Genomic DNA, 26,820 nt, shown 5'->3' with positions numbered 1-26,820 from the left:
AACCATGAGTTCACCAAGTACCCAAGCTACATGTTGAACGCCGGATAGGTTCTAAGTATTAAGAAGAAAATAATAACCAATAATCTGAAGCTTGTTCCACACTCTTAACGAGGGTTCATTGTATAATTATGATCTATTAGCGTGCAAAGACTTTTTTTTTTTTTTTTAACTTGGAACACTTTCTGATAGTTCTACATAGAACCTTTATGGTTTCCTCCAGAAGGAAAGCCGAAGAACCCTTCACGGTTGTATATTTGTGATAATAATAATAATAATAATAATAATAATAATAATAAAACTTTATGTTGTATAGCGCCTTTAAAGGCAACAAATCAACGATGAATACCACAATCAACAATAAGCCAACCTAAAAAAAAATTTATTAAAACGTTTTCAAATGGGATTTAAAATATTCCAAGTGACTGTTCTTCACGAAGTAGGTTCCTCATCTTGGGTGCATATACAGAAAAAGCCCTACCGCCCATGGAACATAAACTTGTTTGACGGACAACCAAAAGACCATGCTGAGAAGACCGAAGATGACAGTTTTGGGGTAAACGGTGTTAAAAGCTGAGATAAATACTCCTGAGCCAGTCCATGAAGTGACTTAAGCATGAGAACTTTAACTGGAGCAACATGTAATTATTAACCCCAACTCGCACAAACACAAACCCGACAATAAGCAACTACACTTAAGATCAACACAAACAATTAGCAGTATAAATAAAGAAACGAATAAATTATCAGATGCATGCACCATACATCGTTACGGACATCGTCTGGTAACAAACACCTCCGTAAAATCGATCCTGATCAGAAGGTGTTGGGTTCAGACCCCGCCGCCGCCAAGCAACAGCTAACCACACCCTCGAACAAAGCACTTAACCCAGAACTACTCCCTGGCTGACCTTAACTTCTTGACAAGCTTTAGGATATAAAAAAAAAAAAAAATCACTCTACCGTTGAGACATGTGACAATAATGGCTTGAGTTCTTCCCTCTAGCTCCTGGAAAACTGAAAATGGCTGCATCCTCAAAAAAAAAAAAAAAAAAAAAAAAAAACAAAAGAGCCAGTGTCTACTGACGTCTTCAAGCAGTCATTAAATGCAAATAAATCGAAGATAAGTACTAAACATGACACCGTTATTCAGCCAACGCATGACAATCACGAACCTTGGATGAAAGATAACACACACTTCCTCCAAGATCTGAACAGCTGCATGGAGTAGAGCGTGAACTGCTCTTTTCTGTATATATGACCGAAAAATCATCAGAAATTGGACAAACTGACTCCTCTCTTGGATTCCTGGTCAAGGAGGCTTGTAACAAACTCGGGAGCTGCCACGGATGGGGTGAAACATTAAGAGATTTTTTACACAACTACTCCACAACCTGCAAAGTCTGCTACACATGGTGGTTTAACAGAGACCGACTACAATCTACACTAATTTTGTGGCCCCTGCTGCTGCAATTGTTGGCCAAGAGACATCTTTAATTAAAAGTTGAGATCTTCAGGCTGTCCTAGTTTTGGGAAAAACCAAGACCAAAGATGGCTCCAAGCCTCAGTGAAAATAAACAGGGAACACAATTGCCTGTGTGAATGATAGAAAGGAAAAGAAAGGACACATCTATAGCGTCTATCCAACAATACACCAACCACAGAGGCAACGCACACACCGCTGAGGTTCCACAGTCAGACCACGTGCCCACACAGCCACACCCGGAGAACATATCCGCGATTACGCCTTACCTGTACGGTAGACGAAGTTGGCCTCTGTTTCCGAGCAGGATGGCGAGAGGAGATCCTCGTCATATTCGTTGGAACTGAAGGAGCCGGAGTGGTTCCTCCTGCGGGCGTCCGTCACACCGTTGGCCACCATGACGTGGCGCAGCGAGTCGTTCAGGTAGCGGTGTAGTAGGCTGCTCTTGTATTTTGGTGGAGACACGTAGTCCTCAGCCAACGAGGCGTCTGCGGCCGCCCGAAGGCCCGCCCCCACGCCGCTGCCCTCTTTTTTGATGACACTCTGATACATGGGCTTGCTGAACTCACCCGTCTGGGCTCGAGCAGCCGGGTCACCATCTGAGGACGGCACAGAGAGCACAGAGAAACCCAAGTGTTCAGTGTTTCAGCATCGATAACCGTCGCGAAAACAACCAGAAATATCTACATAGTTAGACAGATTCAATTTCATAGACTTCAACTCAAGATGGGATTTTGGGATTGAGTTTTCTGAAAGGGATTCTATTTCAAAAGCGAAATCCACCAGCTCAAGGTTCTACATTCGGGGCTCCTCGAGAGGGACACTCTGAAGAACCTTTCATGGGATGCTTGATGGAACTTCTTTTTCTAATGATGTAGTTTTCTTAAAAGGTGTTCAAAGTGATTTTTTTTTTGGTAAAAGAGAAATCCCTCAGCTCAGGGATCTACATAGATCCTTTAAGGATTCCCAGAGAGAGACAAACTGGAGAACACTTCAGCGAGCTAGGTGGAACCTCTCCTTTTCTAATCATGTAGCTTTCTACAGGGTTCCATTTGAAATCTTTCGTGAAAGAGAAATAAAGCGGTTCAGAGTTCTATGGAGATTTTTTAAGGGTTGTTTTTGGGATGGAACCTGGTTCTCCAAGAGTACACTCACACCCTTAAACAGTCCGAGACATTTTCGAATGGATTAGACCATCTGGATCGGATTGTGCTGAATTAAAACAAAAAGTCCACATGTGGAGGACATGCTGTAAGTGAGACAGACAGGCAGGACACAGTGCTGAAAGACCGAGTTCCTCCAGCGAGGCCGAGTCAGAACCAGACTGAAGCACGGTTCACTTCCACGCCAAGTCTCCTACGGCTTTTGTTTGGGACACAACACCGTGTCGTCCTGCCAGAACCCAATTATAATCCCAGCCTCTGCTTATCAGAACCACATGCATGTATCAGAGTTCCTAAACAGCAGCCATGTTCTTACTGCTTTATGCATCTCCTCAGTGAGCAGCTCCGAGAGCGAGCCCGGGTTCAAGAGAACCACACTGATGAATGCAAGTGTCCTGTCCTGTGTGCCCAGAGTCCAGTAAAATGCAGTGATTTCCCATGATTCCACTCAGCACCCTAGTGTCCCGGACCAGCTGAACTTAAAGTACTCCCTGAACATGTCGTAATAAATCCTGACAAATAATCAGCGATATGAAAAATGTTTCATATTTTTTAATGCCAAAGAAACCCAGGAACTTTTCCACACATGCTCCCTCGTTAAAAACAGGAGGATATATAAATATCCACACAACCGCATCATGGATTAAATGAGTTTATTAACCGGTTTTAATGATTTTTAAAATTCACTCTAGGCTATGATAAAACCGAAGATAATCCCGTGCGAATAGCGTCAGGTTGATTTTTCAAAAATATTAATGATTTCAGGGAAATTGGCCAATAAGAACCAAAAGCGCTGGACAGAATGACGTTGGTTTATAAACAAACATCTCCCAGGTGACCGCTGGGTTCAGTGAGGACGTGTGACTGCTCTGGAACGTGACGTGTTTTCTTATTAAAACTGTCCATATTGAATCATGTCCAGACTTCAGCTGGAATTTTAGGCACAACTGTGACTCTGAATGCTACTACGTGTATCCGAGTACGTTCAGTGCTCCGAATATCCATATCCGGTTTAAACCTGAAGTGACCACGACCTAAAGCCAACGCTCAGAATTCCAGTCCTGATGCACATCTCTCCCTCTCATCTCCACCACATGCTCTATGGGCCTTTCTGACAAACTTTCTTAGAAAAAAAAAGATGAAGGAAGGAAGGAAGGAAGGAAACAAAAAGGAAGGAAGAAATGAAAAACGGAAGGAAGGAAACAAAAAGGAAAAAGGAAGGAAGAAATGAAAGGAAGGAAGGAAACAAAAAGGAAGGAAGAAATGAAAAACGGAAGGAAGGAAACAAAAAGGAAAAAGGAAGGAAGAAATGAAAGGAAGGAAGGAAACAAAAAGAAGGAAGGAAGGAAACAAAAAGAAAGGAAGGAAGAAATGAAGAAAGGAAGGAAGGAAGGAAACAAAAAAAGGAAGGAAGGAAGGAAACAAAAAGGAAGGAAGGAAGAAAGGAAGAAGGAAGGAACAGAAAGGAAGGAAGGAAGAAATGAAGAAAGGAAGGAAGGAAACAAAAAGGAAGGAAGGAAGGAAGGAAGGAAGAAAGGAAGTAAGGAAGAAAACAAAAAGGAAGGAAGGAAGTAAGGAAGGAAGGAAACAAAAAGGAAAAGGAAGGAAGAAATGAAGAAAGGAAGGAAACAAAAAGGAAAAGGAAGGAAGGAAACAAAAAGAAAGGAAGGAAGGAATGAAGAAAGGAAGGAAGGAAGAAATGAAGAAGGAAGGAAACAAAAAGGAAGGAAGAAATGAAGAAAGGAAGGAAGGAAAAAAAGGAAAAAGGAAGGAAACAAAAAGGAAGGAAGGAAGAAATGAAGAAAGGAAGGAAGGAAACAAAAAATGAAAAAGGAAGGAAACAAAAGGGAAGGAAGGAATCAAAAAGGAAGGAAGGAAGGAAGGAAGGTAGGAAGGAAGGAAGGAAGAAATGAAGAAAGGAAGGACGGAAATAAAAAGGAAGGAAACAAAAAGGAAGGAAGGAAGAAATGAAGAAAGGAAACAAAAAGGAAAAGGAAGGAAGAAATGAAGAAAGGAAGGAAGGAAACAAAAAGGAAGGAAGGAAGAAATGAAGAAAGGAAGGAAACAAAAATAAAGGAAGGAAGGAAACAAAAAGGAAGGAAGGAAGAAATGAAGAAGGAAGGAAACAAAAAGGAAAAAGGAAGGAAGAAATGAAGAAAGGAAGGAAGGAAATAAAAAGGAAGGAAACAAAAAGGAAGGAAGGAAGAAATGAAGAAAGGAAGGAAGGAAACAAAAAGGAAGGAAGAAATGAAAAAAGGAAGGAAGGAAACAAAAACGAAGGAAGAAATGAAAGGAAGGAAGGAAACAAAAAGGAAGGAAGAAGGAAGGAAGAAATGAAGGAAGGAAACAAAAAGAAAGGAAGGAAGAAAGGAAGGAAGGAAGGAAACAAAAAGGAAGGAAGGAAGAAAGGAAGAAGGAAGGAACAGAAAGGAAGGAAGGAAGAAATGAAGAAATGAAGAAAGGAAGGAAGGAAACAAAAAGGAAGGAAGGAAGGAAGGAAGGAAACAAAAAGGAAGAAGGAAGGAAGGAAGGAAGGAAACAAAAAGGAAGGAAGAAAGGAAGGAAGGAAACAAAAAGGAAGAAGGAAGGAAGGAAGTAATGAAGAAAGGAAGGAAGAAAACAAAAAGGAAAAAGAAAGGAAGGAAGGAAGAAATGAAGAAAGGAAGGAATGAAACAAAAATGAAGGAAGTAATGAAGGAAGACAGGAATAGTTCAGCTCCTATTTTTATCTACTATTTGTATGTTTACATATGATCTGTTCATCGTGAATAATATATTCATATTAGTCTACATTGTGAGGATGTGTGTGTGTGTGTGTGTGTGTGTGTGTGTGTGTGTGTTCTCACACCTTCTGAGCAGGAGTCATCACTGCTGATGCTGAGTCTCTCAGCATTGCCCTGTACGTATTTGTTGTAGAGTTTAATCCTGAGAGCCCAGCTGAGGTCCGGCTGCCGCACCGTGTTCTTCAACCGCCGTCGTGCATTTGCAAACCAGTTAGACACCTGACCATCACACACACACACACACACACACACACACACACACACACACACACACAGAGAGAGAGAGAGAAGACTTTATTCAAGCACCATGTCGACATTATCACATGACTGTTTGCAGCCACTGGAGTTCAGGTTAACGTATGTGTGGCGTTTCTGTTCACGTCCTCCACGGCTCCAAATTTCATCCAGGTTCCCCGGTTTCCTCCCAAAAACATGACAGCAGGTTAATTAGCTATGCAACATTACCCCTAGTTGTGAATGTGTGCACACGTGTGTGTGTGTTTGTGTGCGCATGGTGCTTTGAACTGGTCTGGTGTGTTCCCAGGATAGACTCTGGATCCACTGTGACCTTGACCAGGTCATGCACCACAAACAGGCAGGTCTTTCAGTCCATAAACCTCCAAATCCCTCAAGTTTTGAAGTAAGCACACACACTTATCGGATAAGATAAAAAGGTAGAAGGTAGATAAATAAGTATTAAAAGTAGTAGTAGTAGTAGTAGTTTTATAAATGCATGTAGTGATTTTCCTAAATCATGGAGATTATTCAATATTTATAAATATGAATGAAAAGTTCTCAGAAACTAAGCTGAAAATCCACAAAATCACAGAAAAGATCAAATGATCCACACACTGCTTTACTCGGTAAATGTTTCAAAAGGCCTCCAGTGGCATTTAACACACACACACACACACACACACACACACACACACACACACACACACACCAATCTCCCAGCGAGTGCCACAGATTCGCTGTTCCTCCATTAACGCTCCTCCGACTGAGACACAGACAACCTGGGTGCTTATCCTGGCCTCCACTGTCCCCCTGCCTAATAATAATCCTCCTCTTTGTCCACATGCTGTCTGTCTTCATGCAATAAAAGGCGCTATTTGACCCGGCCTTCTCCATTTCACAGAGACGAGAGGCCATTAGATGTTATTCTAGAAAAACTTTTCATGCCCAATAGACTTCAAGTGACTTATGACAGGCCTTGCACTGGGACCCTTCTTCATGCTAAAGTACTTACTCCTGCTACGTCCTGAACTGTCTGATCTCGGCTTTAGTTAGAGATCATATTCTGCAAAAAAATAAAAAAAATATATAAAAAAAAGGCACGCACCGGACAGCCTTCAGCTTTAATGGGCGAGATGGAAGCCAGTGGCGTGTAGAGAAAACAAATGATGCAGTGTGAAGCGGGTCTGGACGTGGTACGTGATCGAGGCTCGCTTAAAAAAAAAAAGCGCACGGCCTCCAAACATCAGTCTATTGGAGCGGTGAAAAACGTCGCCGATTTCCCGGAGCCATTTGTCAGCGTGGATCCCGATCTGAGCGAGCGTTAACATGTGGCGTGACATATTCGCTAAGCTTCACGATGTGCGCTGCATCTCGGCTGTAGCACTACATGCAGAACGGAAACTCGAATCCGTACACTCACAAACCCTGTCGTAAACTCCGAAATCCAATCCGTGACCAAACATGTCTGATATAAGGATATAAACACTCAAAATCAACTTTTAGCCATTTATAGTTACATTTAATACTGAGGCTGGAATGCCTCACTTTTTTTCCTCTCTCTTGAAGTTTAAAAAAAAAATACGCAGCTTGTCATGCCACAAAAAAAAAAACCCACAAAGTGTAAACTCCTCTGACTGTTACAAAGCACTGACACTGGAGACTCCTTACAGAAGATACCACCATGTCAACGATACGTCTCCGTCAATTAGATTCATGTATTATTATCTACGTGGAGCGTCCGCCGGAGACGTCCCTGTGAACGAGCTGGTACTATGGAAACGATAACGTACGGTCCCCTCCAAAACTATCGGAACGGCAAGGCCGGGTCAGTCGTCCGTGCTGTAGACTGAAGACGCTTGGGATCGAGTTCAAAAGATGAATACGAGTAGAGAGATTAGAATTTCAGCTTTTATATCCAGGTGTTTATATGTAGATGTGTTAAAGGGCATAGGATATATCAGGCACATTTTGTGTCAGACCGCCTGATTTGTAGGCGTTTTTTGTTACCCGGGTGTGTCCTGTTAAAGAGCGACCGTTTAAACAATAACTATCTCCGAACAGCTACTCTTGGTTTTAGTCTTCAGTTTCGCCTGTGAAGACTGCATTTGTTGTTAAGAAAAGGATAAACCAACATGAAGATCAGAGAGCTGTCTATGGGAGAAAAGCGAGCCATTTTGAAGCTGGGGAAAAAAAGAGGGGGAATCAATAGGGCGCGGCATAAACATCGCCTAAAATAAAATATTTCACATGATAATTTAGTGCATTCCTTCATAATCACACCCTGCATACACGACCGGTCAAAACTTTAGACGCACTCATTCTTTATATTCGTTATTATTCCCCCACATTTTTGAATAATAATAATAATAATAAAGTCATCAAAACTCTGGAGTAACACAGATGGAACAATGGGAATTATGTTGCGATAAAAAAAATCTAAATAAATCAGAATAATTTAGTATTTTAACATCTTCAAAGTCGACGCCATTTTTGTCTAGAATTTCCAGAAATGTATTCTTGTCGTTTTCTCGAGCGATTTCTTGAGGAATTTCCCCGAGATGATTTTTAAACAGTATTAAAGGAGTTCACACAGACGCCGGACTCTTACCGGCTGCTTTTCGGAAAATATTTCTCTCCGAGTCGTCCGTTTAAAAAACTATTCTTCTGCAAATAAAACGTTAGTTCTAGTCTAATGAAAGAAATGAACACGTCGGCACGGTTATATTTTTTATCTGCGACACCGATTTCACACGTTTACTCACACGCCTTGAGTAAACATCATGAGAATCGTTTCAGCCGAGTGTCCACAAACTTTTGACCGGCTGCGTGTATATGTGTCACTGTGATCGTGCATTTAGTGCACAGATTGATATAATTCATCGAAGCTACAAAACTCTTTCCTGTAGATTAAAAAAAAACTACATGTGGTGTTAAACCCAAGCGTGTATTAAAACGTGTTAATAACTGCAATACGAATACGGACCGAACAGATTTCTGACCATCCGAAGTGACAAAGCTCCAGATATGACCTGTGTGTCTGTGCACGTAATTAACCCTGATGTAGATACGCGAGTGCACACACATCTGCGAACACTCACGCCCGCTGCATATTAATACCACATTAAACCGTCTGAGGTCAAGCAGAGTCACAGAGCCGTATTTTCACGCTGATGTTTTTGTTTGTGCGCGCTGTGTAATCACTGAAATACGCACAATTTAACACAGATTGGGTCAGAGCGAGTTTTTAGAGAATGACAACATTCACAACAAAAGGCTCTAAAACCTCAGAGATGATGATGAACTCGGTGATACGCCACATAAATCCACACACACGGGCTTACAACTGAGATTATACCTACTTAAAAGTCCAGAACACACAAATACAAACAACTACGACCGTTCAGAAATGACTTCCTAGAAATCCTGAATGCATGATGAATCAAAACCGCGTGTGTAATGTGGAATACAGCCTACATAATACCACACGAGTAAGGGAGCATCCACGACGCGGAGCCAATCAAAGCGGTGTAGCGCGCACCTAGACGTGGATCATCTCGCTTATACCAATACTTACAGCGCCGGGTTAAAGCTGCCGCTGACGTCTGCGGCGCAGAAACTGACTGAAAAGATCAAAATAACAGTTCATTTCTTCAGACTGAAACAGTTCATTCCGTTAGTTATTTCACATAAAACTCGAGAGATGTAAAATTCTGCCCGCTCTAAAACATACGCCGAGATGAAGGAGTGCGATAAGATCACATTTATTTCAATGAATTATAATAAACTGTTAATAGAGAGAGAGAGTGTGAGAGAGAGAGAGAGAGAGAGAGAAAGAGGGAAAGAAAGAGAGAGAGAAAGGGAAAGAAAGAGAGAGAGAAAGTACGGGGAGATAGAGAGAGTGCAGGAGAGAGAGAGAGAGAAAAAGAGAGAGAGAAAGTAGGGGGAGATAGAGAGAGTGGAGGAGAGAGAGAGAGAGAAAGAGAGAGAGAAAGTAGGGGGAGATAGAGAGAGTGGAGGAGAGAGAGAGAGAGAAAGAGAGAGAGAGAAAGTAGGGGGAGATAGAGAGAGTGGAGGAGAGAGAGAGAGAGAAAGAGAGAGAGAGAAAGTAGGGGGAGATAGAGAGAGTGGAGGAGAGAGAGAGAGAGAAAGAGAGAGAGAGAAAGTAGGGGGAGATAGAGAGAGTGGAGGAGAGAGAGAGAGAAAGTAGGGGAGATAGAGAGAGTGGAGGAAAGAGAGAGAGAGAAAGTAGGGGGAGATAGAGAGAGTGGAGGAGAGAGAGAGAGAAAGTAGGGGAGATAGAGAGAGTGGAGGAGAGAGAGCGAGAAAGAAAAAAGAGAGGAAGAAAAAGTGAGAGAGAAAGAGGGAAAGAAAGAGAGAGAGAGAAAGTGGGGGAGATGGGGAGAAAGAAAGAAGAGAGAGAGAAAGAGCGATAGAAATAAAGAAAAAGAGAGATAGAAAGAGAGAGGGAGAGAAAAAGAAAGAGATAAAAAGAGAGAGAAAGAAAAAGAGAGAGATGGAGAGAAAGAAAGAGAGAGAAGGAAAATGAGAGAGAGAGAAAAAGAAAAAGAGGTATAGAGAGAGAGAGAGAAAGAAAGAGAGAAGGCGAATGAGAGAGAGAAAGAAAGAGAGAAGGAAAATGAGAGAGAGAAAAAGAAAAAGAGGTATAGAGAGAGAGAGAGAGAGAGAGAGAGAGAAGGCGAATGAGAGAGAGAAAGAAAGAGAGAAGGAAAATGAGAGAGAAAAAAGAAAAAGAGGTATAGAGAGAGAGAGAAAGAAAGAGAAGGCGAATGAGAGAGAGAAAGAAAGAGAGAAGGAAAAAGAGAGAGAAAAAGAAAAAGAGGTATAGAGAGAGAGAGAGAGAGAGAGAGAGAGAGAGAGAAGGCGAATGAGAGAGAGAAAGAAAGAGAGAGAGAGAAGGAAAATGAGAGAGAGAGAGAGAAAGTAAAAGAGGTATAGAGAGAGAGAGAAAGAAAGAGAGAGAGAGGGAAAATGAGAGAGAGAGGGCGAGAGTGTGTGAATTACCTGCGTCTGTGCCGCGTCTCTACTAATAAGGAAGACGTGAGTTTACCTGTACGTTACTATGGTTACAGGTGTTTACAGGCAGTGTGTTCATTCAGAACGGTGATTAAACTGACCGGAACTACCTGTGCTACACACGCTTTTTACGTTTTACGCACACCTTCCAGCCAATCAGAATCGAGTATTCAGACCCACCATGGTATAAAGCCTGATATTTTCCTGTACAATCAGTTAGCACACTTTATTAAGCACGAATGCCACATGACTTCAAGTGGGGTGACGTAATGCATTATATCTGTACATAAGCACACGTATATAATGACTTATGATTACGTTCATAAACGTGTTATAATTCTTAATAAAAAGACTGCATTACAGAGCGTAACAATCATTTATGAATTGTTAAAAAGAGTGCATTATAAGTGGCGCTTATAGTGCATCACAGGTTCCCAGAATGCACTGCGCACTCGGTTGGGTATTGCTGATAATAATAATAATGAGTTATGAACACCATAAAGATAGCTATAAAGCGTGACGCATCTTCGTTAGTAATTACAGCAATGTCTACACTGCCTTACGAACGCAGTACAACACGTGTTCATGGTGTATTGTAGATATGAGCTTCATAAAAGTGCTTTTAAGCAGCGTGACGCCACGTAGCGTACGCAATAACACCGCTGAGCTTAAAGCCTTTATAAAATGTTCCTAAGTAGCTTGAAGCCCATGTGTATGATTTCCTCTTGGGGTTTCGTAATAAAACGCCGTGTAGAGTCACCACCCTGAAGCTGATTAGTTTCCTATAACAGCATGTCCTGGAGTGGTTTATTCCTCCTCCCATGAACGTTGATAATAAACATCCCCTTACAGAAAACGGATCAATATTACCATATCATGTTACCATTTTTTAAATGCTGAGCGTTCACATAACAAGAGCATTAAGAAAATTAATCAACAAATTCTGACCAATCACGATCCAGGATTCAACAGCACTGTGTGTGTGTGTGTGTGTGTGTGGTCTCGCGCTCACCTGCACCAGTGTCATCTGGGAGCCGAGTGCGAGGAGGATCTTCTCTGTTTTGGTGGGATAGGGATTGTCACGGTGTTTATAGAGCCACTGTTTGAGCGGTCGAGCCATGTCCTGAAGAGCCTGACGCTTGTGACGAACTTTTCCTCCGCTCTGACGAGACCTGAGAGAGGAAAACATATCCCAAAATATCCGACATGACCAGGAAAGTGTCTCGTTACCCCGCACAGACCACGGCAAGTACACAACAACCTAATCAATCTTTAGAAATTCCCAGTTCACTTTTTACTTTGGACCAAAACGGCAGTTATTTTAACAATTTTAAGTTTTTATTTTTTTATTTAACAATTTTAAGTATTTTAAGTTATTTTTCAGTTCATTTAGTAAATAATAATAATAATAATAGCAATAATAATAATAATAATAATAATGAATAAATACCGTACACCCCACCTACCGATAAAACATTTTCTATCTAATTTCATTACAGTTGCGCTTGAAATGATCGACTCTTGTTGTTGTTACACAATTTATTGTAGTTTAGATTAAATCCATTCAATTCAAGTGCATTAATGTTTACATAATTACGTAATAATAGCTACAACTACTAGAATAAATTGAATAAGCAGTACAGGAGGAACAACACACTCCGGTCACGATTCGATTCGATTTGATTCGATTCACCATATTCGCCCCGCGATTTCAACTTGATTCAGTTCTCAGAAAATCTGAATGAAGGAAAAAATTTTGTTGTTGTTGTTTTTTTTTTTTTTTACATTTCTGAATCATAAACAATGCGACGCAATGTCCGTTTGTGTCTGTGTAAAACTAAAAACCGCTACGAACAGAGATTTAATATTGTAAACGAACTGGCTCACCCTATATTAACATTAAATTAATGAATAAATAATTGTATAAACTCTCTCCGAAATTTTAATGGAATAAACAAAGTGTCTGCGTGGAGATGTATCATTACGCCCCTAACACGTACGTAAACACCGTCATCGCCGTAACGTTATCAATAAACGAACTCGGGGAAAGAAAATTACGATTCTTAGCTCCACGGAGGTTCGCCGTTTCCTCTCTAAGTATCAAGAGACGCAGAATTCATTCAAACACGCAGAAACCCAAGTCTTTATATTAAATGAGGACCTTCAGAATGTCCTTAATAATACGAAATCTAACAATCCCATCTGACATTCCCATTGTTCCCATACCCGACACACACGTGAGACACGTTTTACACGTCGCTCTGGAGACGTTTCACAGCCTTAAACTGTAAAATGAACACCGCACACCTCATCAGTACAAATTTATTTTCATGGTAATCCAACTATTCGCTATATAAGCCTCATTTCTGGAGTCGGAGAGCTTTTTTTTATTCCCGGAGCACATTAGGTCCAAGTTGTTGTTATTTACAAGTTGATGAGAAGTCGATAATAAACATAACATCTTGTAAATAATGGTTGCGATTTCCACCAAGTTTTAAAAATCGATTCCCTAACGATCCTTCTTCATCCTCGCTCTGAGGAGCGCCGTGCACGTGTCGGAATATCTAACGCGCGACGTAGCACGCTATAGAAAGCCGAATCACGAACAAAACACCGACACGACGACTTTCACGCTCGTGTAGTGTTCTTGTTAAGAAGCGGTCATGCCGGTGGAGCGTGTGCTCGAGCGTGTGCTCGGAGCGACGCTATCGACTACAGCTACGATTCTGAAAGGGGGTCCGGGGACCAGCAGGAGCTCGTGAAGCACAGACACGGCGTCTGAGATTATTAATGTCAGTACAGCTGTGGAGCTTCACCACTGAACTGAATAAAGCACAGTAGCTTGGTCATGGTCATCAATTAAACAGTTTTAAACACATTTTTAATTAAGTTTGTTTGTTTGTTTTTTTAAAACTACTTCTTGGACCTCTGGAGCTTCCACTGTTTCGTCTCTAAAGGCATGAAGACCCACGGTATATTATATTAATGTACAGAACTGAATTTGAAAGGAGAACAGTGCTATATAAATGAAATGTGTTATTATTATTAATAATAATAATAATAATAATAATATTTTACTCAAAAGGAAGTGGTGTTAATAGGGCGCAATCCAGCTACATTTGAACAGTGGGGTCTTCTGGTTGGAAATGTTCGGGAATAAAAAAGCACTTAGTAAATATTTTGGCTAATATTCAAATCATTGGATGATATTAATTTATAAAACACATCTGAGCTACCATTATAAGAGCCTACCAGATAGATAGATAGACAAATAGACAGATGGACAGATAGACAGACAGATATAGATTTTTATTAATAGATAGATAAATTTTTTTTTCAATTTCGCCTATGGGAGATCAATAAAGGCACATCTTTAGATGGACAGACAGGGAAATCACTGGCATGTAGAGATTAAGCTGCACATCTGGTGTTGTGCATGTAATTACATGTCCATCACAACCTTGTGACAGCTTCCTGATCCAGCCACGAGAATGGTTTCAATACGTTCTTCCTTCGTCAAAGGCGATCTTAAAAGCTACAGATTATTTATATATTTATATATGTTTATTTCCCCCCCATGTACGGAAACGTTTGGGCCGCTCTGTAGATACAGAGATACGGCCGCAGACCTATAAGCATATAGACCTTCTTCTACTACCAGGTGATGGTTTGAACCTGTAGATGTCACTATGGCACTGCGCTGTCCGTCCGCTTATCTTCCACCGAAAACCTCCACTGCACGTGTAACACATTTCCTGTACCCCAAATCCTCCAAGTTCATGTTCGGCAAAATAATATTTTGCTTGTAACTCAGATATGTATGAACAAGGTGAAAAAAAAGCAATGTTGCCCTCTCTGTTCTCAATATCAGTGACACACACACACGCAGAGAGAGAGAAAGAGAAAGAGAGAGAAAAGAGAAAGAGAGAGAGAGAGAGAGAGAGAGAATGTTTGTATTAATTTTCTTCATTAACTCTGATACTCCCCTGGAGCTTCCACCACTGGCCGTGTCAAAATTCACACACTACTATACAGTGTGTTGAAGTGAGTGACATATAATAACATTTCTACTCTCCTCTGGTGGATATCTGCTCCCGTATAACAGAGAGCACTTGTGATGGTACAAATAAAGACACACACACACACACACACACACACACACACACACACAGAGAGAGAGAGTAAATACGTTAAGACACAGTTAAGCGGTGATGGATCCAGAGGATATGGGGTTAAAATAAAGTTTTCACTCCCTCGCAACAAAAGGAGCCTTGATCGACTGGACCACACGTTACATTCAAGGAAATGTTTATTTATTAGAAACAGACCCAGGTGTGTGTGTGTGTGTGTGTGTGTGTGTGTGTGTGTGCATGTTTTAAATATGCTACCAAGCTTATATAGGATGCCAATGAGGCCAAGTTGGTTTAACTCGTGCATGACCCTGGTGTTAGGTAATTTACCAAAAAGAGAGAGAGAGAGAGAGAGAGCACGATTTTTTTTTTTGGTGAATTACGCATTTATAGCGGTGCATGGATTTTATTATACGCTGATAAGAAGAGGCCGTTTTCATTTCAAGTCCAAGTCAAAGCAGTTCCACAAACCTATGCAGCGTCTCAACGTCTCATTGAAGGAAAAATAAATCGCCTAAACGCATTTAAATGAGAAATATACACACACTTTCCATCAGTGTTCGTAATTAAACACCCGCATTAGGCCGTGAGATTCAAATAAATACACATCACATGACTGCCTTGAGGATTAAATTAAGTCTCAAATTGAGCTATGTGTCATCACGATGAGTTTAAATAAATAAATAAATGAATAAATAGATAAACAAATGATCTGTGATTTGACCTGACCTCATGAACAAACCAGCACGAGTTAAATCATAAGGAAAGATACCAGCGTCTTAACCAAGTGATAACTCGTGCACCTTTTCCTACAAGCAGATTCGTGCAAACAGGAAACTGGGGAAAAGTGCGACGTTTACAAGTCTTGAATAGTTTTTGTTGATTTTTATTTTTTTATTTTTTAAATTCCAGACACACGTGCACGCTATAGAATGTAGTACCATATGTTCGTTGGGACTTACCCTGGTCGTCTGTGTCTCATCACAGAGCTGTCAGTGATCTGGTGGCTCCGGGAGAGGAGATCCGCATGCTGCTCGTCAATTACCTCCAGATAATTCCGGCTGCTCCTCTCCACCTCACTCGCCTTGTCCTCGAACAACACCGGGCTGCTCAGCTTATTAAACACGACAGGGTTCATCTTGGCTCGAGCAGTCCTTGTCCTTGTCCTTTAAAGCGTCCCCTCTCACTGTGTGTCTCTTTTTCTCTTTGTGTGTGAGTATGTGTGTGTGTGTGTGTGTTTCCTGCGTTAAAGGCGTCTGTGCTCCTACTGAAACACGGCTCCGTTACGCGCAGTCCTGATGGCGGCGTTCCTGCGGAGAGAAAAGCGCACAGACTGGATCAACTTCAGCAGTCCCCACACACACCCACCCACCCACCCACACACACACACACACACACGGTACTCATGTAGGTTATATTTTGTGTGTGGTGGGAATCTTTCAGGAAATCTGCTTAAACACTAACACACACTCCTGTGCGGTGGTGTGTAAAGTGACAGAACATTTACACACTTTACGCACTGCGAGTACAGCCGAGAACTCACAACATACACGCTCAGAAATAAAATAAAAAAAAACACACACACACGCACACACACACTCTCAGAGAACTAACTGTGCGTTTGTGACGTTTCATACCTCCTACCTGTGAACATGCGTTTGGTGCTGTAGTGGTGTGTGTGTGTGTTGAGAAATAATTCATACACAGTAGCAGTGGTCCTTGATGTGTCCTTGATGTCCTTAAAGTGTTTCCAGCTATAACACACGTGTCGTTATGGTACCTGCTGTAGCGAGAGGAGCACGGTACGCTTGGGACCTGAGAGAGCAGGCTGAGGAGTTTCCTCACTTTATTCACACTGACTGCTCTGTTCGTGTTCATCACAAAGCAAACACACGCCGCGGAACATGCACGCGACTGGAAACGCGTTGCGAGTTAATAATGCACTATAAAGCTACGAATAAGAAAGAAAAATTAAAAATAAATAAATAAATAAATAAATAAATAAATAAACTTTGCAACCAGGTTCCAGAAGGATTTTAAATTCTCCAGTAGGGTTGTTGTTGTTGTTGTTGTGTAACTATTTCGGAGGGGAAAGGTGTTTAAAAGTGATGAATACTCACAGAAACGGCGCGAGTCCACACCGACTTGTAATAAAACATCAAATATAATCCGCACGTGCTGGAGCTTTTCCTAAAACTAAACTGGAAATAAAAATAAAAAATATATATATTATTATAATTATAATAGTAGGAATAATTATAATACTAATAATATTGATAATAATAATAATAATAAAGAAATCGCTCGAGCTGGTTTCACCTAATGCGTATCACCTGTGCAGCGGCGTGCCTCCTCGCGCGTCCGTGTGTACGTGTACGTATGTGCGCGCACGGAGGAAAACTGGTCGGCAGGTTCCCATTCCACACCTCTCTCTCTCTCTCTCTCTCTCTCTCTCTCTCTCTCTCTCTCTCTCACATTGTCGCTCTCCTTTGCGCACCGACACCGATCCTGCAGCGCTGTACAGCAGACCCGCTCCAGCCAAGCCAAGCGCGTGCTCTCTGTTCTCCTTTACGCTTTATCCACGCGCGCCCCGGAACATGAATACCGCAGCCGTGTCGTGTTTCCCGGCCCGCGCGCTCAGGCGGTGAACATAAAGCGCATGCGTTATGCCGGGTTCGCGGCCCCGGTGCAGGAGGAGAAGGAGGAGGAAAAGAAGAAGAAGAAGGAGGAGGAGGAGGAGGTGGATACCGACACGCAGGAAAAGCGCGAGCCCGAGTGTGCGTGTGTGTGTGTGTGTTTTGACTTTTTAATCCGAAACCACATAAAACCGAACTAAATACTGTGTGTCAAAATAGTGCGCTGTTAGGGGTAGCATAGAGACAAGTGTGTGTGTGTGTTCAAAGAAAAAAGTGTACTAAAAAGAGAACTGTACCAGGATCAGTAAGGTCAGGTCCACCTTGCAGAACCGTGTCCTGGTTAATTATATCACAATGCAGATTGTGCACATCAACTGTTTAAAATAAAATAAAATAAAAACTTCCTTTATCTGAGGATAAGATATTTTACTGACTTCAGCTTGCATTTTGATTTCGGTCTCCAAAAACAAATGGCACGGTATCCTGGAGCTTTCTTCCCCCCCTGAAGTTTGTCTTCATGGTTCTTCAAAATGCCCCCGAATTGTCTTCACATTAAAGGAACACACAGTATAAGAGATAAATAAGAATATACTGTAATACTCCAGACCATCTTTCTGCTTAATGAACACAAGTCACCGACCCTAACCCTTACAGATCCCTTCATACTGCACAAAATTCTCATTTAACTGATGTCATCTTAAGGAACAATAAAGTAGAGATCTCGTGATTTGTAAATGATAGAACTGACTTTTTACAGAATATCAGTCCGACTGATTAAATGATTCAATTTCTGCACCGGGAAGACGGAACACACAGATATTCACAAAGTTTGTGATGAAAGACGGGTTGTCTGTTCATGAAAGAATGGATTTTGTGGTTTAAAATTCAATGAAGTTGCTCTATTTTAAAGGTTTAGTAAAGACAGGTCATTTTTAACCCTTAGGACTATTAGGGAGTGTAATGTTAAGACTATACACGAGAGGGTTAAACAAATGTATCCCAAACGACAACATATTCGGGGGAAAAAGATGTAATGTATAGTAATTAATAAGAAAGTGAAGCAGCTTTTTTTTAAAGCACCTGGTGAATACTGTAAAACCCTGTATACATGTGCAAAAAAACAAACAACCCAACAGAACCTTCTGGTACTGTTGAAATCCGGGACCATTTTGTCCTCGTAGTTGTTTACGGCCATGACCTGTACTTATTTTATTGGCCCCAGGTCAAAGCCAGGCTCCGTGGGACCCTTTCCCAAACTTAGTCCCAAACTGAGGGGGGGGTACCCCAGGCATCCATTTTTTGTACCTTTAAATTGTATCTTTCACTTGGAAATGTGAATATAGTGTACCTTCAAAAAGGATAAAGGATTTAAGGGACATAATTGGACCATAAATACCCTTTAGGTTCACTACATTTCAGATAATTGTCAAGTCCAAGAATAGACTGAAGAAGGAATTATTTCTGATCAGACAACAGAGACAAGTCCAAGTACAAATTCCATGACACCGGAGACAAGTCCAAGTACAAACACCACTACACCAGAGACAAGTCCAAGTACAAACACCACTAAACCAGAGACAAGTCCAAGTACAAGTATGGCTACACCAGAGACAAATCCAAGTACAAACACCGCTACACCAGAGACAAGTCCAAGTACAAACACCGCTACACCAGAGACAAGTCCAAGTACAAACACCGCTACACCAGAGACAAGTCCAAGTACAAACACCGCTACACCAGAGACAAGTCCAAGTACAAACACCGCTACACCAGAGACAAGTCCAAGTACAAATACGGCTACACCAGAGACAAGTCCAAGTACAAACACCACTACACCAGAGACAAGTCCAAGTACAAATACGGCTACACCAGAGACAAGTCCAAGTACAAACACCACTACACCAGAGACAAGTCCAAGTACAAATACCACTACACCAGAGACAAGTCCAAGTACAAACACCACTACATCAGACAAGTCCAAATACAAATACCACTAAACCAGAGACAAGTCCAAGTACAAATTCCATTACATCTGAGACAAGTCCAAGTACAAACACCAGTACATTTGAGACCAGTCCAAGTACAAACACCACTACATCAGACAAGTCCAAATACAAATACCACTAAACCAGAGACAAGTCTGAGTACAAACACCACAACCTCAGACAAGTGAAAATACAAATATCACTAAACCAGAGACAAGTCCAAGTACAAACACCATGACACTGGAGACAAGTCCAAGTCTAAATACAAACACAGCTACATCTGAGACAAGTCCAAGTGCAAATACCACTGCATCTGAGACAAGTCCAAGTACAAACACCACTACACCAGAGACAAGTCCAAGTACAAACACCACTACATCTGAGACAAGTCCAAGTACAAACACCGCTACATCAGAGATGTTGTAAATTAGCAAAACACACATTTTCCTTAAATATGTCTTTCATCTTCCACAAGTCCTGCAGTTCTCTTGTATGTAACACGGCACATATTGTCATAAATGAAGTATAGTCATGAGGATGAGCAGACTGATTAAATTAACGAGAGATCATTCTGAGAGAATGGGAACAGGAAGTACATGGATGAGAGAATACATATTGCTGGTGCATGAGAAGCTTAGGTGTGTGTGAGAGACTCCATTAGTCAGAGACTCATTCAGATGCAATAAACAATTACCAACTCTTTGTGGAAAAATATAAATAATTGATGCACAGTGGGTTTTAAACTGTAACCTGATTACACAGGAAAATCCCAGCCGCGGTGCAGAACATCTGACCTGAAATACGAGCCACGGCTGATTAAGTTTAGGCTGAACTTAGAGATTAACAGGTGTTCAGGAGAGATAAGCCATGAAGTTGAGATTGCAATGTCAGAGATAATTAAGTGATATCCTGCATAAATGTTTGCACCTTGCTTTGAGATTTGATAGCAGAAGGAAATCGTGACATGTTTCACATCATTTTAGTCCGCACCCCTTTACGTTCCCCTCGACCGAAAGTTCCCCTATACAGGCTGTTGCTGATGACGTGATGAGTTAAATCAGGGGTGCATCTCAATCAGAAAGCAACTGAAATAGTTCAACACACTGAATGCTTCAAGTGGTTTCCCCAAATTCAACTGAAAATACAACTTATAATGACTTCTCCAGTCTCAGAATTATTCACCCCCTTCATGGCGAGCATCTTTAGTACTTAGTAGAGCTCCTTTTGCTGTTATGACCTGCTGTAAACGAGATGCAGAGCCAGACACCAGCTTGTGGAAACGTTCCTGAAGAATCTTCTCCCGTTCCTCATGAGCAATGGCCTCCAATTCAGTAATATCCTTGGGTTTGCGTGCTGCGACCTTCTTCAAATCCCACCAGAGATTTTCTATGGGGTTCAAGTCAGGTGACTGTGACGGCCCTGTAGAATCTTCCAGAACGTCTTCTGCATCCAAGCCTTGGTGGAATTTGAGGTATGCTTGGGATCATTGTCTGTTGGAAGGTCCGATGACGCCCAAGCTTCAGCTTCCTCACAGACGCCATGAGGTTTTCTCCTAGGATTTCCTCATACTTCAGTGAATCCATCTCGCCTTCCACGCGCTGCAGGTTTCCAGTACCAGAGGAAGCAAAGCAGCCCCAGAGCATCACCGAGCCTCCACCATGCTCGACTGTGGACAGAGTGTTCTTTCTTCATTCTTCTTCCTCCAGACATACTGCTGAGCCATCGTGCTGAAAAGTTCCAGTTCTATGGATTATTTATATGATTTTGAGCGACTTTTCTTGTGCTTTTGGGTCAGTAGTGGTGAATGTCTTGGAGTTCTGTCATGGAAACCTTCTGCGTTTAGTACGAGCCTTACTGTGCTCACTGAAAACTCAGCGCCTGTTACACGGAGATTTGCTGCAGGTCTTTTGCAGTCACTCGAGGGTTTTTCACAACCTGCCTTCTCAGAAATCTGCTTGCAGCCGTCGATAGCTTCCTTTTTCTGCCGCGTCCAGGTATTTCATTAATTTTCTACCCCTAGCCAGTTCAGGTATTTCATCTGTTCCAGCTCAAGCACACTTGGTGTACCTAATGAAGCCCTTGATTAGTTGCATCAGGTGTGCTTGAGACAACACCTGTTTTGTATATTTGTGCTGTTGTGAGGGATTCTATTCAGGGGGGTGAATAATTTTTAAACTGGAGAAGTCATTATAAGTTGAATGGTAAATGGTCTGTACTTATATAGTGCTTTTTTAACCTTAGCGGTTCGACAAAGCGCTTTACACGGTGTCTCATTCACCCATTCACACACACACACTCGCACACCAATGGTAGCAGAGCTGCCATACAAGGCGCTAACTTGCCATCGGGAGCAACTTGGGGTTCAGAGTCTTGCTCAAGGACACGTCGTCATGTGGAGTCACGTGGGCCGGGGATCGAACCGCCAACTCTACGATTAGTGGAGTTGAAAGTTGAATTTGGTGAAACCACTTGAAGCATTCGTTGTATCGAACTATTTCAATACCTTTTGTTTGATTTGTTCATCGCAAACAGCTGAAAGTCTGTACATTTTGACAATAAACCTGATTTGCACTGGGGGTTCAGTCATTTTGATTGCAACTATAGATAACGACTTTTAAGTGTTTAATGATTTAAAAAAAAAATCCACTAGCTAGCCTATGATCCTACCATGACAGAAACACATGTGATTAAGCTAACCAATTTATACATGACATATAATGTCAGAGAGATATCGGGCCTGTCTGTTGTTGATAGATGCCAGCGGTGGCGTTTTTACAACGCGAGTACGTAGTCACGTCACCGGAAATCGAGTCGTCAGTGTCCCGATGTGTAACGAGCACCAGGGTCCTTTCCAGCGCCCCGGCTCGTGTACACCGTATACCGATTCACCACCTAGGGAGATAGGGAGCTGATTGAGACACACCCCAGGTGTATTCTGTGGAACCTCAGGACTGACGCGGATCTATTTTTTTCAAGAATGATGATCTGTGAGATGAGTCGGTTAATGTTATCACTTGCATTATAGCACATATAAGTATTTGTTACCGCAATAGCATCTATTTTTCTCTCTCTTGACATTAATAAGACAAAAATAAAAAACACCGCCTGTCATGTTACCGAGGAACTGCAAGGATTTTCGCCGACACTGAAGACTCCTTCCGTAAACAATAGTTATTTATTTACTTTTTAATCTGTTCATTATTCGACTATATATATATTAGACTATTATTAGAATAGTAGACTATTAGATTATGTTCAGCGTCTACCTGTGAATGAGCTGTTACTATAGAAACGATAACGTATCAGAATGAGCGCATTAATATTAATATAAACCTGCGACTACTGTCAGAGCGGCTGTTCTAGAAAATTGATCAGCAATTCTGACCAATCAGAACTCAACAGCGCTGTCCTCCAGTCCTGTATGCGTGAAAATGATTTATATCATAACAATATTTAGGAATTTCTTTTAATCCTAAGCCTTTTTTGTTGTTGTTTATAGCTGGGTAATTTCTGTCATAATAAAACAAGAACACACAGGGTTGAAGTCGGAATTCCCTTCTCTGACCAAAAATGCCTGCCACTAAGATAGAAAATCCCTCAAGGGCTAACTTTTACTGACTTAACATTTTGAAAGCAACCATCAATCCACTGAACAATCTAAATCCACCCCAAACATCGTGACCGCAGCCTACAATTACATTCTATTCCAGTACAGTTTAAGAACAACGCGAAACCGATAAAATCCAATTAATTATATCAACACCATATGTGATGCTTTATCTGGAGATCAGGCGTGTGGAGGAAAAATTCTGGAAACCTCTCATTTTCCGAAAATGACGCTGGGTGCTGATTGGAGAGGTGAAACGACTAAGTAAAGAGGCGCATAGACGCTTTCCTCACGCCCCATGTAATTGGCGCGTTGCTTTTTTATTTGTGTTTATTTTTGCCGATTTAATGAAGAAAACATCAGACGCATGAGTCACTCTCATCCTGAATTCGAATTCGGGAAAAGAGAAAGAGAGAAAGAGAGAGAGAGAGAGAGAGAGAGAAAACTGAGAGACCACTAAGTACCCCTGCTTTTATGCCCTGTTCTCGGTATTCTCTGGGTGGCTACACGACAATGGTGTCTGTGAAGGAACCACAATGTCAGGAACTGTCCCCACGTGACCCGTGACGGGGAACAGAACGGTTCCTTTTAACGACTGACCTAAACTCGAATAGTTCCACTGTGGTGTGGTGTGGTGAGGCAACGAATGCAGACGCTTTATCGATGGAGGTCATGGAAGTATGCACACAAATGTGTTAAGTGAGCTGTTCCTGACAGATGTAGCCCCACACACACACACACACACACACACACACACACACACACACACACACACACAGTTTACTGCATAGCAAGCCAAGCACACTGTCTGCACTTTGTGTTCCTCAGTGACTGTTCTAGGGTTATCTCTCTCTCTCTCGAAAAAAAAAGCACGTCTCCGCTCCCGGTGTGTTGAAGCAGGAATGTGGTAGCTCAGTTGTTAAAGGTGACTGATCAGAAGGTCAGGAGTTCAAGCCCCAGCACCGCCAAGCTACCACTGCTGGGTCCTTGAGCAAGGCCCTCAACCCTCAACTGCTCAGATGTTTAAATGAGCTAAATGTAAGTCGCTCTGGATAAGGGCGTCGGCCAAAATGCCGTAAATGTAAATGAAAGTGTTTAGAAACCTCCCTGATGAAAACTTCACTTCTGAGCAAATTAAAAACAAACAAACAAACACCTATAATAATATAAACGCCTATAATCCTCTCACTCATCTGCAGCGTGTGTGTTAGTCATTAAGCCCTGCGTCGTCACTCACGCTGTTCTCATGCCGGTTTATGTGTACTTCTGCCTTAACAATGTTTGCTTACAAGCGACAATTAAGTGTTTATGTGAAATAAATAAGGCGCCGTTTACAAGACAAGCACGCCGTTAACGGCAACATAAAGGGTACGCTGCACCAGCCAGGATTAAAAGAAACGCCGTTTGGAGCTAACTCCAAATTCAGTACTTGGATTTTTTAAATCTCTCCTCCCATTTAAAAACCTTCAACTGGGATTAATGAGGAATTAAGAACGGTAGATTCTCCAGCGTTAAGAAGTAAACGATGAGCAAGGTCACGTTCAGTCATCTAGCATTAGGCCTACTGATATTGATGTTTCCATTACGTCGGTTAATTTGAATATTGCAGGTGTAATTGTGCATTATAATTATAGAATTATAGTTACGTTCAGCGCTGTGAAGTTGATCATTTTCCTGCAAGGGTATTGTGATTCTCTTACACCGCAGCGATTTGCCAACGATTATAGTTTTTTAAAAATGTATTTATTAAACAACAACAACAACAATGTCGTACTTTTTAATTTATTTATTTATTTATTTATTTTTACCGTTTTAAAGTTTAACATTTAATATTGTGGAACGTTACAGGTTTACGTCTGACCGTGACAAAGCACTGACACTGGAGACTCCTTCCATAAACATTAAAATGTTAACGGTTGCCTTAGCGATGGCCTTGGGACTGCGATTACCACATGCAGTGTTACACTCAGGTCTCCTTTAGTGAACAGTGGACGAGTTCAACAAACAGACTTCATAGAAACACCATAATGAACTTTCTTTTACTCTCACACTATCCGTCGTTCCCCAGATGAGGACGGGTTCCCTTCTGAGTCTGGTTCCTCTCAAGGTTTCTTCCTCGTATCATCTCAGGGAGTTTTTCCTCACCACCGTCTCCACCGTCTCGCTCAATAGGGATAAATTCACATGCTTAAAATCTCCATCCTGTGTTTATATGTTACTGTAAAGCTGCTCTGAGACAGCGTCCACTGTTAAAAGCGCTACACAAATCAAACTGAATTAAAGCCGGAGGTCGGTAGTAACGTGCTACGTTTACTTCATTACATTTACCTGTGTGTGTGTGTGTGTGACAGGTTGTGTGTTATTGTATTCGTCACAGGACTGGGATACGCTGCTTCATCTTGATCCCAGGTTTTATATCATATAAACAGAACAGACTTTCAAGGAGAGGTGTGACGTACAGGTCTCCATGTAGTCCATGTAGAGATTCAGGACTTTCCCTTCGTTTGAATGCGTTTAATAATCGAGTCGTCGTCTCGTTGAGTATTGTATTCCTCTTACTCAGGTCCTTATTCACATTATTGCGTCCGCTGTCACTTGTACGCGAGTAAAACTTTGGCCTACTCTACCCACTTCTGGTTAAACATCTCCTTGCAGAAAACTTCTAGACCATATAGACTACTTTTAATCTGTTCATGCACGGCGTCCGGCGTACACGTCCCTGCCGTGTGAACGAGCCGTTACTACGGAAACGTGTGAGGAAGCGTCGTAATACAATCCGGCGTTTTTGACTTATAGCCAAAACGATACATTAGATTGTTAGAGCTAGGATGTTATAGAAAACGAATCAACACTTTCCGACCAATCAGAATCGAGAATTCAACAGCTCTGTGGTGTAGAGGAAGGCTTTGTGTTTTTTTTTTTTTTACACGATTTCACCCATTTTTCCGACAGCGTATTCAACAAGTGCTATAAATGTGCTAAATTTAGGACTGTTTTTCCTGTCCTGGCAGTAATACAGTCTCTCCTTCTCTCTCTCTCTCACACACACACACACACACACACACTCGCTCACATGTATGCACACACACTGCAAGTGGGGTCAAAGGGTGCTCATTTCCTGTAATTACTACCATGTCTACACCTCTTCTCATTAAAAAATCTCAGACTCCTTGATTGCCACCTTCTCTTTCTTCTTCTTCTTTTTTCCCCCCCTGGAGCTTTTAATATCCCCCTCGTTTAAAGTGACATTTTCACACCAGCCGCACGCCTTTAATGGTGATGGTGGGAGAAAGTGATGGTTGCACTTTTAAGGCCGCTTATTTTAAAAGAGCCACAGGCAGATTTGTTAAAATCATTGGCCTTGTCACGGGGAAAAACAGAAATACCCTGTTGGACATTTAGAGATTTAGCAGGTTTTTACCCCGCCCCTCCTCCATCCTCCATCCTCATCACGTTCTTTTTCTTTTTCCCCGAAACACATCGGCGCAGTTTGAAGTCACGCTTTGTTTCTCTTTTGGCTCGGACTAATCCACGCGCTGTTATCTTTGCAGATTTCTCTTGAAGTGGGCAGATTTGCTTTCATGGCTAGTGAGTTCGTGACCTCTCTAGTTAACAAGGCAGGTTTATATGTTAAGGGTCGAGTTACAGTTACAGTTACAGGACCAAAAAAAAAAAACCCCAATCTTCTGCACGGTAGTAACACAGTAAGCCCTGTATTATTTTTTTTATGATCAATTATATCCTGTAGAGTTGCAGATTAGCAGT

At 41.7% G+C, this 26,820-nt stretch overlaps 1 protein-coding gene across 3 annotated transcripts in view; it reads right to left on the bottom strand.

The window, feature by feature from the left end:
• Positions 1-17,541, bottom strand: part of mkxa (mohawk homeobox a) — a 40,182-nt gene extending 22,641 nt beyond the window's left edge. The window contains exons 1-6 of one of the 3 annotated variants that reach the window (XM_053639319.1): positions 17,147-17,541; positions 16,948-17,028; positions 15,790-16,137; positions 11,710-11,869; positions 5,492-5,645; positions 1,750-2,079 (exon numbers count right to left, since the gene is read on the bottom strand). In XM_053639319.1, the coding sequence (XP_053495294.1) occupies positions 1,750-2,079; positions 5,492-5,645; positions 11,710-11,869; positions 15,790-15,965 (820 nt within the window). In that variant the 5' untranslated portion in view covers positions 15,966-16,137; positions 16,948-17,028; positions 17,147-17,541. The remainder of the gene's footprint in view (positions 1-1,749; positions 2,080-5,491; positions 5,646-11,709; positions 11,870-15,789; positions 16,138-16,947; positions 17,029-17,146) is intronic. The other 2 variants (XM_053639320.1, XM_053639321.1) reach the window with 2 other exon arrangements.
• Between the last annotated feature and the right edge of the window lie 9,279 nt (positions 17,542-26,820).

The sequence above is a fragment of the Ictalurus furcatus genome, chromosome 13, assembly GCF_023375685.1.
Source record: "Ictalurus furcatus strain D&B chromosome 13, Billie_1.0, whole genome shotgun sequence".
NCBI classification, from domain to species: Eukaryota; Metazoa; Chordata; class Actinopteri; order Siluriformes; family Ictaluridae; genus Ictalurus; species Ictalurus furcatus.
The sequence above is the reverse complement of the archived record's forward strand: the minus strand, read 5'-3'. Positions and strand labels throughout refer to the sequence as shown.